Source organism: Spea bombifrons, chromosome 3 (genome assembly GCF_027358695.1).
Source record: "Spea bombifrons isolate aSpeBom1 chromosome 3, aSpeBom1.2.pri, whole genome shotgun sequence".
NCBI classification, from domain to species: Eukaryota; Metazoa; Chordata; class Amphibia; order Anura; family Pelobatidae; genus Spea; species Spea bombifrons.
In genome coordinates this window covers 103,591,555-103,604,941 of record NC_071089.1, presented here as the reverse complement: position 1 = coordinate 103,604,941, position 13,387 = coordinate 103,591,555, and the positions used below count along the sequence as shown (strand labels likewise).

Genomic DNA, 13,387 nt, shown 5'->3' with positions numbered 1-13,387 from the left:
ATATAACTCCAGTTACCATAGGTACAGGCTTCCAGGCAGTGGCATCGCTACAGGGGGGCAATTGCCCCCCCTAGGTTAATCCTTGCCCCCTCTGTTGCCCCCCTGCGAAATTTGGAATAAAGTCGCAATGTGACTTTAAACCCCGTCTTTCTTTCTTTTTTTTAATGCGGAGGAGAGAGAGGGTGCTGCCCGCGTAAGATCGGTTGCACCTCGAGCCCTGCTACTTACCTGTGGGAGGGTCTTCTGTACTGCATAGAGGAAGCGGAACCTAGCAGAGTTCACGTGACATCACATGACTCTGCTCCAGTCCTGCTTCCTCTCTGCAGTACCAGAGAATGCAGAGGGAGGCCGGGCCGTCTGCTGAAGTCTGTGAGCGCCATCGAGGTGCTGCAGTGCAGGTAAGGGGGTGGGGAGGGTGTTTGAATGAGTATGCGTGATTGAGGGAATTAATCTGTGAATGAATGAGTATATGAATGAATGAGTGTGTGTGTGTGATAGCATGGATGTGTAAAGTGCTGGAACCTAGGCATGATGGGACTGTGATTGCTGTTAGCAATCACACTCCTATCATGCCAAGTCAGCCAGTACATGCTGAAACCTAGCTAGCTGCCCCCCTTGTGTCTTGATGCTGCCAGCAGTATGGGGTCTACACATCACTTACAGCCACCCTGTACCAGCATGTACTGGCTGACCTGGCATGATAGGAGTGTGATTGCTAACAGCAATCACAGCAAGCACAGTCCCATCATGCCTAGGTACCAGCATTTACTGGTTGCCTGGGTATGATAGGAGTGTGATTGCTGTGTGGGCAGTGTGGACGCCAGGGCTGGCTTTGGGGTGTGCAACCTGTGATCTATGCCTGTAATTTAGGGGGTTTTAAATAAACCTTTTAATGATGTGTTTTTATGTGAATTCCAATTGATCTATACCTGCAAAGCTGGGTTTTTGCGTTATTCTGTAGATCCATATCTATATATTTCCATACATTATTTATGTATACCTGCAAATACAGTGTTTGTATGTCTTATTCAGTTGATTAATACCTGCAATGCTGTTTCCATGTATTTATTTGATCTATACCTGCAATGCTACGTTTCATATACTATTGTATACCTGCAAATACAGGATTTGTATGTCTGATTCTGTTTATTTGATATATACTTTCAGTGCTGAGATCACAAGTGAATTTCAGTTGATCTATACATGCAAAGCTTGGTTTGTGTGTTAATGTGTTGATCTATACCTGCTATCGGCAACTGGGGCTAATATTAATATATATGGGCAGCAGGGGCATCAATACACAAGGGGCAAAAACACTAAGGGGGTATAAACGACAATGGAGTGTGAAAAATCCATCCTGATGTAGACGTCTGTGACGTAGATTGTGTCCTGCTGTTTGTGTGTTTTTGGTTATCAGTGTAGCAGAGCCTGTCCTCGGGTGTGTGTATAGGTGTTGGTGTGGTAGAGCCTGTCCTGGTGTGTGTGTTCGGTTGTCAGTGTGGCAGAGCCTGTCCTAGGATGTGTGTTTGGGTGTCAGAGCCTGTCCTGGTGTGTGTGTGTGTTTGGATGTGGGTGTGGCAGAGCCTGTCCTGGTGTGTGTGTGTGTTTGGTTGTCGGTGTGGCAGAGCCTGTCCTGGTGTGTTTGTCTGTGTGTCGGTGTGACAGAGCCTGTGTTGGTGTGTGTGTTTGGTCATCTGTTTCCTGGCACTTAACTTACAGCAGAAATTATTTAATTTATATTTATCCAGAGATAAAATGCCCTCCTGAAGTTGTAGTGACTTCAGGGGACAAAACGTTCAAGGGCCTGAAATCATTTAGTGGAAAAGTTATTTATTGTGTTATAATATTTATTTCAAGGATTAGTCCCACTCAATTGTGGCTTCAGGCTTCCCACGTTGAAGGATCAAGTATTATTTTAGCCCAATAACAAAGGTATAACTCCATAGCACATTACTTTTGGAAATTATGAATGCCCCCCCAGTTTGACTGTGGTATCTTGTGTGCCCCCCCTATATATTGTTTCTAGAGTCGCCACTGCTTCCAGGGCATAGAGTGAACATTGGAGCACTGGACATGACTTTCAGCCAATAGGAAGGGTTTTCTGTTTTTCCCAAGCTGCTCAGTGGGGTGAAAGAGAGAAGTGTGGCTGCAAGTAGAAGATAGAGGGATTATTTGTCTCTTTAGGAAGACAGCAAGAGATTCACTTTTCCTGCTGTTGCTGCTGATGATGACCTCACTAGTGTCTGATTAGAGCCATGTATTCCTGTGCCTGAGGGATAGATGCAGTCTCTATTGGGTTGGGTTTGAGTCCAGTGCACAGCATTAGTAGAGGATTAATAAAGCCAGTCTGTGAGATCAAAAGCTACCAGACAATGCCAGAAGAAGCAGTGGAAGGTACTGAAGATCATTTACAGGCCAGACCCTCTGTATAAGAGCATGTACAGCATAGGTACCCCCAACTAAGCACCAACACTGTTATCCATTAGAGAGGTAGTACTACCTCCATCAAGGGTCCTAACATCTATGTGCACCACCATTGCCCCAGGCAACTGGAAAACAGCACAATGGTGGATTCCTAATTGGAGAGGGTGCAATTTGGGTTCAGGTTGATTTACAAATAGTTGTTGATTTGCTGTATACTTTTGGTGTTATTGAAATGCCCATGTTCTTACTGATCTAAACTAATACATACTGGTCTATAGTTTAAGACAAATTTATATTATAGTGTCTGTGATCCTTGTGTTCTGTTGTGATATATGTGTCTTAGTACACTAAACTTTAATACCCTGGCGTATTACTAGGTGGAGACACAGCTAAACTGTTATATTAACCCCTAACTCTCAACTATGCGATGACCATGATCTCCTGAATACACCCTCCAGGATGAATACACCCTCCGGGATGTTAGACCCAAGGTAAAAAGTGTTACGTATACTCCCAATGAACAGTTCTGGCCAAATCCCTCTGTCCTTCCTTCCATGATACCCCTTTTTTCTAAGAACTCAGAATGTTTGGTTGGTATAAATGTAACATGGTGTTCTAGCCCTGAAAACAACATCAATATCTACATAAAGAGAAAAAAATAGCTGATAAATTAACTGGTTTAAATGTAATGAAATTCTGCTACTAAATGCCTTATTCTGTTGCACAAACAGCCATCAAAAGGTTAAAAAGACATAAAAAAAAGCTGTTTGGAAGAGCTCTCCCCAACCAATCAGGCTAATTAGCCATTTAACATTTTGGGAGATATGACGGTGACTGCCAAATGTTTCTAATAATGGTCATTATGAAAACCTTTACTTGTAAGTAAATTAAGTCACCTGGATTCAATGACACATTTCAGTTATGATATGCTGGCGAAAAATGCAGAAATTGGGATGCCCAATTTTCATTAGTTTTATATAGTACCATCAAATTGTGCAGCCCTGTACAAAGCGTAGACAGAACATAAAAAATAGTATACAATATAACAAGATGACATACAGAAACAATAGGTGAGGATGAGACAACTCAAGTCTACGTGACTCTTTGGATCTGCCAGTTCACATATATGCCTTGAGAAGGACCAAGTATCCTTCTTTAGTTGAGCCGGTCCTTCAGACCCAACATTTTCTATTTTTTTAATAGTATCTACCTTTAACCTTTTACAAGAGTGTGGACTGGCAGATCATCCATTGGGCCAATGTTTCCTGTTGGTCACTTTCAGTACCTAGCCTAGACTGTTAAAGTCCCTGGGATTCTCTTCCTGTGATTTGATCTTGTGCTGTCACAATTTATTTCCTTATAAAAGGCTTGTCCTAGACTTAGCTTCAAGAATAGGCTTTTGGTAGCCGTGTAACTGAACTGCAATCACTGTCCATGGAGGAAGCGTTGCCTGTTGATTTTGTCAAGATATTACCTTCCTGGCTGTTCGGTTGAATTGTCTGAATGCTTGGCTAGTAGAAAAAGCTAAGGTAATATACCATTGTGCTCAAAAATGTGCATACCCTGGCAGAAATTGTGAAATGTTGGCATTGATTTTGAAAATATGACTGATCATGCAAAAAAAAACCCTGTCTTATATTTAAGGCTAGTAAACATATGAAGCAATTTATTGTCACATAGTTGTATGACTCCTTCTTAAATCATAATGATTACAGATATCACACAAATGGCCCCAAGTTTACATACCCTTGAATGCTTGGCCTTGTTAGACACACAAGATGACACACACGTTAAAATGGCAATTAAATGTTAATTTCCCGTACGTGTAGCTTTTTAAATTGCAATTAATGTCCGTGTGTAAATAGTCAATGAGTTTGTTCGTCTCACGTAGATGCACTAAGCAGACTAGATATTGAGCCATGAGGAGCAGAAAAGAACTGTCAAAAGATCTGCATGCCCAATTACCATTAAACTCATATACGTTAGCTCAATGGTAAAGGAGGTAAAATGCGTGAAGATGTAGAATTTGTAGGTGCTTGGTTCCAAAAGCCCAATATTAAGCAGTAAAAAAAAAGTTACACCTCCAAACTCCACTGGTGAGGTTAACATATAACATTAATAAGGTTTTGGTAGCAGTATAAACTGCTTTGTGTGCCCACTATGTAGGAGGTGAGAGTAGGTTCTCACCCTATTGAGAGTGTGCCTTGACGTGGCAGGTGAGCTTAATTATGCTTTGGCCAACTCATATAACCAAAACCTCTCATTTATATTATGTTTATATAATTGAAGCGCAGACAGTTTTTGTTTTTTGTATACATTGTACAGCCAATACACTGTTTTTTGCAGCATGCTTACACCTGTTTGGTAGGCCTCGTATTATACATTTGTATTATTTGAGCCTGTGACTAGCTTAGCGCACCGACATTTTTTCTTCTCCGAGGTTAACATATACCCAGAACACTTGAAAGGAACAAAATCTTTACAGTCACATATACTGTGAAATTCTATGTCCAGTAATTATTTTACATTCTTGGTTCTTACTGAAACTAAAGATTGCAAAGTAAGGTACGGGAAAAGCGAAGTTTCAATTTGTATAACTTTGTGAGGGTGTTCTTGCATATAACTAACTTTTAAGCAGGAAACCACACACAACTTGGCCTCTCAGAATCGTTCTCACCCTTTTCTGTTCATTCTTATCGCTATTTGATAATATTTCTGTCTATGTGATATGTTCATTAGCTATAGGATCTTCATGCATCAAATATACACTAACACAACGTTTACCAGAAAGTAGCATGTACATTGTTATAGGCGAATTACCACAAATTTCCCATTTCTTAAGGAGGAAGTAACACACCCACAGGATTTTGGATCTGAGGAGCAGATGAGTGAATCTTTGATGTGTCAGGGCTTAATGTAAGTGACCACAACAGATGCGCTTTACACCCTGTGGTTCATCAATAAATGACATTCTTCAAAATAGTACAATCATGCACCTTCCTATAAACTGTGAAGCATTTTGGCTGATGTTGGAGGGTGAGGGGTACTTGGAGCCCACTTAGTTCCTCTTTTTAGTACAGTTTTCTGAAGAGTACACATTTCTTCTGCAGGAAACAGTTTGCACAGGCTTCTAAAAAAGCTACTTCTCTTTTCTTAATTCTTGTGATATGATCAAATCTGGTTGGCAAATTGCTGAAGGCTATGATGTGAGAATCTTACAAGATTAAGTGCTTGATAGCAGTTCTATAGCTACCAGTGACGAAGGATCAGGGCTGGATTAATGTAGGGGCTAATGGAGCTGCAGCTCCAGCCCCTACCTTAAAATAGGCCCAGTCAGGACCGGACTGATTTGGCCTATGCGGCTTCTACGGCCGTCCTTAATGCAGGGTAAAAGGGGCACCTGCCCCTTAAGCCTGTAGCGACTGTGGTCACCGCAACTGCGATCGGGCCCGTCACTCTAGGGGGCCTGGGCAAGCCCCACTATTAATTACGCAGGGGCCTGCTACTTACTTGGTAGATGCGAGCGAGCAACGTCTCTTCAACCGCCAGGGGGGCGCAGGACGGAGTCACGTTACGTATGTCACATTACCCTGCTGCGCGTCTGCTTCCCCTGTGCAGTAAAAGAGGTTGTTCACACAGAGCGCGAGCAACCCAGAATGAAGCAGTGGGCAGTGGAAGTCTGTGAGTGGCACAGACATCTTCTGTTCAGGTAAGGGGGTGGGAGAGGCTGTATGAAGGAATATGTGAGTTTGAGTGAATGAGTGAATTAATGAGTATCTGTGAAGAAGTGAATGAATGTTTGTGAATGAGTATATGTAAATGAGTATCTGAATGAGGGAATTAATGAGTATCAATGTATGAATGAATATCTGTGAATGAGTATCTGTGAATTAATGAATGAATATTTGTGAACGAGTGAATGAATATGTGTGTGTGATAGCATGGATGTGTAAGTGGGGGGCAAAGATGCCACAGGCAGGCTGTTTTGGGGCAAAGATGGCAAGTCCTATTCTTCCAATCTGGGTCCTAGGCAGGTCTGGGTGCCAGATCTGATTTTATACTAAAGGGGGGAGGCTGGCATAAATACACAATGTGGGGCTGGCTGGGGGCAATACGTAAGGGTGTGGGGGCATTAATTCACAGGCGGGTGCTGGCTGGGGCATCACATAAATCAATACTAAAGTGGGGCTGTCTGGTGGGATAAATATACAATGTGGGGCTGGCTGGGGGCATAAATACACAATGGGGGGATTTCTGGAGTGCACAAATACACGTGGGGGCTGGCGGCATCAATACACAAGAGGGCCAGCTGCGGCCATTACATAAATCAATACCAAAGGAAAACCGTCGGTGGAAACCGTCCGGATGCGGGTGTCAGTGTGGCAGAGCCTGTCCTGGTGTTTGGGTGTCAGTGTGGCGGAGCCTGTCCTGTTGTGTGTGTGTTTGGGTGTCGGTGTGGCAGGGCCTGTCCTGGTGTGTTCGTGTGTGTGTGTCTGTTTGGGTGTCGGTGTGGCAGAGACTGCCCTGTTGTGTGTGTGTTTGGGTGTCGGTGTGGCAGGGCCTGTCCTGGTGCATGTGTTTGGTTGTCTGTGTGGCAAAGCCTGTCCTGGTGTGTGTGTCTGGGTGTCAGTATGGCAGAGCCTGTCCTGGTGTATGTGTTTGGGTGTCAATGTGGCAGAGCCTGTCCTGGTGTGTGTGTTTGGGTGTCGATGTGGCAGGGTCTGTGCTTGTTTGTGTGTCTGTGTGGCAGAGCCTTGGACAGATGAGATCAAACTGGAGATATTTGGCTATAATGCACAGCACCACATTTGGCAAAAAACAAACACAGCCTATCAGCACAAACACCTCACACCAACTGTCAAGAATAGTGGTGGAGGGCTGATGATTTGGTCTTGTTCTGCAGCCACAGAATCTGGGAATCTTGCAGTCACTGAGTTGACTATAAACCCCTCTGTTCAAAAGTATTCTAGAGTGAAATGAGAGGCCATCTGTTTGACAGCTAAAGCTTGGCAGAAATTGGGTCATGCAACAAGACAACGATCCCAAGCACACCAGCAAATCTACAATAGAAAGTCTGAAAAATAAAATAATTAAGGTGTAACAGTGGGTCAGTCATTGGTTATTGCAGTCTAGACCTCAAGCTAATTGAAATTCTGTGACCCGACCTTAAGAGAGCTGTGTATAAACAAATGCCTGCTTATCTAAATTAGCATGTTTTATTTTATGAGAAGTGCATTAATATGTTTTTAAAGTAAGTGGCACACGTGGGTGCCAAATAAAGCATTAGTCTTACTCATCTTCAAATAAGACTATCTTTGCCACAATATCAAAAAATATTTCTGTGTAACTCTGCAAAGCATTCACCCACACCATCCCCCAAAGTACAGGAGGGACGTTTATTCCAAAAGAGGAGAAATGTTAGAACAAAATGTCCTGATCTAAAACTAGAGGGCAAGAGGTTTAGATATAACGCAAGGAAGTGTTAAAATATTAAGAGGGTGGTAGATAAGTTTAGTGGCCTCCCATCAGTGGTAGGGTCTAATACAGTGAGGAAATTTAAACATGCATGAGATAGGTTCATGAACCTAAGACGAGACCTGAATTGAATAAGGTTGGCTGAATAGATGGACCGAAAGGTTCTTCACTGTCAAAATACATGTTTTTACACCAATCAATAAATCCTGATAACGCTTCATGATACACTGTGGCTACCTTCATAAACCATCTTCACAAAGTATTGAGTCAGTTTTGGTGTATGTTACTCATTCTTTATGTTTATGTGATATATGAAGCAGTGTGACCTCTGCTGACTATAAAAAGTTACGACATTACAACTAGTCCTGGTCTCATAATTTAACACCTATACATTAAGAAAAGTAGCATGTCATATCCCTTCCACCGAGACCTTTGATGCTGCAATTAACGCAACTATACCGTATTATTATATTAACACAAATGACAAAGTCTTAACAAGGCAGGGGAGGATGTGTGCTTTGGGCAAAATATGGTACTAAAGCCTCGAGTTTTTTTTTTTTTATTGTACATAGTTTTAAAGTTTGTTAATTTGTTCTACTGCATTTTATTATAAATACAAGGTTTTGAGATTGTTTCCCTTTTAAGAATTATAACACTGGACAAGAACAAACATACTTAATTGCAACGTGGTTTGTCACAGGTTCAATTCTGTCAAGAAAATGAAACAAAATAAATTGTAATAGTGATCCCGATCTTCCAACCTGTTTCCTTCACATCTACACCGCCTTGGATTTGTGGCAGAGTAATAAAATGTTACTGTTGCTGAAAGAACAAAATTCTACTTTGTGGATCAGTAGAATGGCACTTAAAATATACACATAATGGAACAGTGTAGTGTCTCATACAGGTACACTATACTGTGCAGGTACTTTAATATGCATTATTTAACCTGCGTGAAGGGTGAGGGTGAAACACTAACATTAACAAGAAGCTGCAGCTCCAGAACTGACCATATCTCTGTGGACTGGTTTTCATGCCACTTTTGAAGGGCTTGGTCTTGGTCTATTCAAATCCCTCTATAATAGAGTCAGCATTTTTCCAGACTTCATATTTCTGAGACTAAAGCCATCAAGGCTTTGGTCAGAAACCTTCATCAGATTCGTCATCCCAACCACAACTCTCAACTGGTCCATCATGGGTAAAGTCCACCTCTACATCGTACTGAAAATCTGGGTCATCCTTCTTCTTTCTGTTTTTCTCAAATAGGTCATCCATTATTTGCTTTTTTTTAGCCAGCTCCCTGTCATCTAGTTTATTCAGATCTTCCTCGGGGTCTACAGTTTCACCCCTTCGAATTCCCTCCAGGGTTGCCTCCAGGCTCTGCCCATTTAGGTGCCCTTTTAACAGTTTGTAAATTTTTTCCAGCTGCCTCAGAGAGACCATTTCTAAATACTGCCTGTGGCGAGGGTTGTTTTTCAGCTGTTCTGCTGCTCGGCTACAGTCTACAAAGAAAGCACAAGCAATATGCATACATATTAGTATAGTTTTGTCCATGGTGTTAATTTCTTGACCATTTATTCGCTTCAAGCAACCAATAAGTGGTGTGAAAATGGGACTACAGAGAAGATGCCCTGCTGCAGCTTCTGAAGGTAAGTCGCTTTTATTGTTTTCCCACAAAAACGTTAGAGAATGTTTATTAAAGTACATTTGTTTAGGTGAAATTGCATATGGTGTTAAACATAACACTTCAATATGTCATTACACGTTTGCATAGCCTCACAGTAAATATCCCTTTCTTGTTCACAAAACTGAAGCATTATCTGCTTTTATCCCAAGGAAAGCACTTGTGTTATGAATGCAATTCAGCAATCTGGACACATTTAGTTACTGTATATAACCAATATGTTAGTATTTAGCCGGTCTATTTGGATAACCACTGATTTGCTAATTCAACTATTAGCAAAGAATCTATTTTAAAAAGAAATTACTACAATTTAATATGGAATAGCTGTAAATGACCTCCTTATGTAAGCTTTACTTTTTTGAAACGTCTGCTGTCTTCTACCCTTTTCCAATCTCTTAGCCAGCGGTGGGTTTATGATCCATACTCCCTACAATGGCTCTTCAATTCTAAACAAACTGACCCATACTAACATAGCCGGATAAGGCAATTTAAGGCTCTGGAAATCAGCAAACTAGATAAAAAGACAAAGATAGGAAAATAAGGCCTAGAATCAGTATCTATGCTTTTCTACCTCCCTAAAATATAAACCCCAAATAGGGCCCATGCATGGACAACATTACTGCAGCTTATGGAAAAGTCAGGCTTGCTGGTGGCAAAGCCTAGCACGTAAGTACAATAAGTCAAGCAGTAGTGGCTGTTTTCACTCTAATAAATAGTGTTAACCCCCCCACTCCCCAGATCTTCACATCTATGATGAACACGCAGATTTCACCATCACCATTTCCTGTTCTTTTCATTACCATATTAGCCACAGTGCAAGTTTTAGTTGCTGACATTTGCTATTTTTATCAGTTTCACTCAACTTATCACATTTTATTGTAGTACAATGAATACATGCCGCTTTAAAATGTAAGCTCCAGCCATCATGTGCACTTTAATGCACATCATAGTTAAGCATCGCCTTATGTTTTACTTTTTTTCTTGCACGCAACTGCATGCAGGGATTCATTGGAAACATCTCTATACGTTTTGCTATGTTTCCCTGTCCACCGTGCAATTTGTCCAGCAGTGCACATGCACAGGTACTCACTGCCGGACAGCTCCACGAGTACATGTGCAGAAAATGCCTCGTATAATTTAAATGGGGGAGCTCATCAGCCAAAATGGGTATTAATCACATAGCCCCTAGCTATAGGGTTCAGTAATTATATCACTGATGCTCAGTCTAAGGAATTTGCCGATTATTTTTTCGATTAATCGATTAATCGGATAAAAAAATGCAATTTTTTTAAATTTAAAATAATGTAATAAAAAACGTACAATTTACACTTTCATCTCTTTATTGCAATGGCCTCTCTCTATTCACCTTCTTATTATACTGACATAATAAAAGCTACAAGAACCCAAACACGGTGTTTCTCAAACTAGGTTTTAATACAAAGTTATAAGTAAATATTAATTCATATGTTAACTATTTTTCATATTTAATAAAAACTATGAGGAAAAAAGCCTTGTTTAAATTTTTTTTATTTACCAAACTGCCCCCGGTTATGCACATCAGACCCCCAGCTTGCCACTCTGCCCCCATATATGCCTTATACCTCTTATATGCCAGATTCCACTGTGCCCCCTGATATGCCACTGTGCCCCTGATATGCCTTATACTCCTTATATGCCAGTGATATGCAACTGAACACCCTGATATACCTTTTACCCCCAGATGTTTTATGACCCCCTGATATGCCTAATATCGATATGCCTTATACCCCCTATATGCCCTGAAATTCATAATACCCCCCATACACTATAACTCACCCATACACAACTTTGGCTCCTCCCCCTCCCATACACCACTCTGGCTCCTCCCCCTCCCATACACCACTCTGGCTCCTCCCCTCCCATACACCACTCTGGCCCCTCCCCCTCCCATACACCACTCTGGCTCCTCCCCCCCATCCTCCACTCTCCCTCCTCCCCCTCCCATACACCACTCTGGCTCCTCCCCCTCCCATACGCCACTCTGCCTCCTCCCCCTCCCATACACCACTCTGCCTCCTCCCCCTCCCATACATCACTTTGGCTCCTCTCCCTCCCATACATCACTTTGCCTCCTCCCCCTCCCATACATCACTTTGCCTCCTCCCCCTCCCATACACCCCTCTGACTCCTCCCCCTCCCATACACCCCTCTGACTCCTCCCCCTCCCATACACCCCTCTGACTCCTCCCCCTCCCATACACCCCTCTGCCTCTCTACCCGGCTCCATTACTGACAGTAACGGAGGCTGTCTGTGCGATGCAGACCCCCACCAGCTGACAGAGAGGATGATTCTCTGTCAGCCTGTGAGTGTCTCCATCGCACAGACAGCCTCCGTTACTGCCCTTCACTTACACTGTGGCTTCTATGAAGCTGCAGTGAAAGTCCTTGTCAGTAACGGAGCCGGGAGAGAGTCAGAGTGATGTATGGGAGGGGGAGGAGTCAGAGGAGTGTATGGGAGGGGGGAGAGAGACGGAAGTGAGAGACCGGCCGACAGTGAGGGGAATCCAGATCTCCTGCAGCGTTGCGGGGGATCTGGATTCCGGTGTTATAATCCGATCTCTGTTTGAGATCGGATTATTATAAGGAGAGGAGTTTTACAGAGCATTTGCTCTGAAAAAAACCTCATTTTATAATCGATAAAATCGATTTGATTAATCAATGATGAAATTTGTTGCCAACGATTTTCATAATCGATTATTATCGATTTTATCGATAAGTTGTTTCAGCCCTACATTCATAATAAACCATAAAAATCTTAATACAAATAAATCAGCTTGACACAAAAGGCATTGGGTCCTTTGAAACAAAACGTACAGTCGTGTGAAAATGAAAGCACACCCTCTTTGAATTCTATGGTTTTATATATCAGGGCATAATAACAATCTTCTGTTCCTTAGCAGGTCTAAAAAATTAGGTAAATACAACCTCAGATGAACAACAACAATTACACCGTGTCATGATTTATTTAAAAAAAAATAGAGCCAAAAATGGAGAAGCCATGTGTGATAAAGTAAGTACACCCTTACTGCTTCCATTGGAATTAAGATGCTAAATAGCAGACAGGTGCTGCTAATGAAATCCCTAGATTAACTCATCATATAAAAGCAAAAACCATCAGCCCTCCACCACTGTGCTTGACGGTTGGTATGAGGTGTTCGTGCAGATATGCTGTGTTTAGTTTTAGCCAAATGTGCAAATGGAGAACATTTAAGAACGTTGCCAATTTTCCCAGGAGTGGACATCCCAGCAAATTCACCCCAAGGTGCAATGCTCAGAAAAATTGCAAAAAAAACCTAGAGTTACATCTCAGACTCTACAGGCCTCAATTAGCATGTTAAATGTAAACGTTCACAACAGTACAATTAAAAAAGCCTGAACCAGTATGGTTTGTTTGTGGGGGTTGCCAGGAGACAGCTTCTTCTCTCTAAAAAGAACATGGCAGCACAGCTTAGGTTTGCAAAGTTGCATCTGAACAAACCACAAGACTTCTGGAACAATGTCCTTTGGACAGACAAGACCAAAGTGAAGGTTTTTTGTCCTAATGCCCAGCACCACATTTGGCAAAAACCAAACACAACATATCCACACAAACACCTGACACCAACTGTCAAGCACGGTGGTGGAGGGGTGATGATCTGGGCTAGTTTTGCAGCCACAGGACTTGAGAACTTTGCAGTCATTGAGTTGACCATGAACTTCTCTGTATACAAAAGTATTCTAGCGTCAAATATGAGGCCATCTGTCCATCACCTAAAGCTTAGCTGA

The 13,387-nt window shown here is 42.1% G+C and overlaps 1 protein-coding gene across 1 annotated transcript in view; it reads right to left on the bottom strand.

Moving 5' to 3' along the window:
• Positions 1 to 9,039: 9,039 nt before the first annotated feature.
• The window catches only part of CEP19 (centrosomal protein 19), a 5,925-nt gene continuing 1,577 nt past the window's right edge, over positions 9,040 to 13,387 (bottom strand). Inside the window, exon 3 of the mRNA XM_053459715.1 lies at positions 9,040 to 9,401. Coding sequence (XP_053315690.1) covers positions 9,040 to 9,401 — 362 coding nt within the window. The remainder of the gene's footprint in view (positions 9,402 to 13,387) is intronic.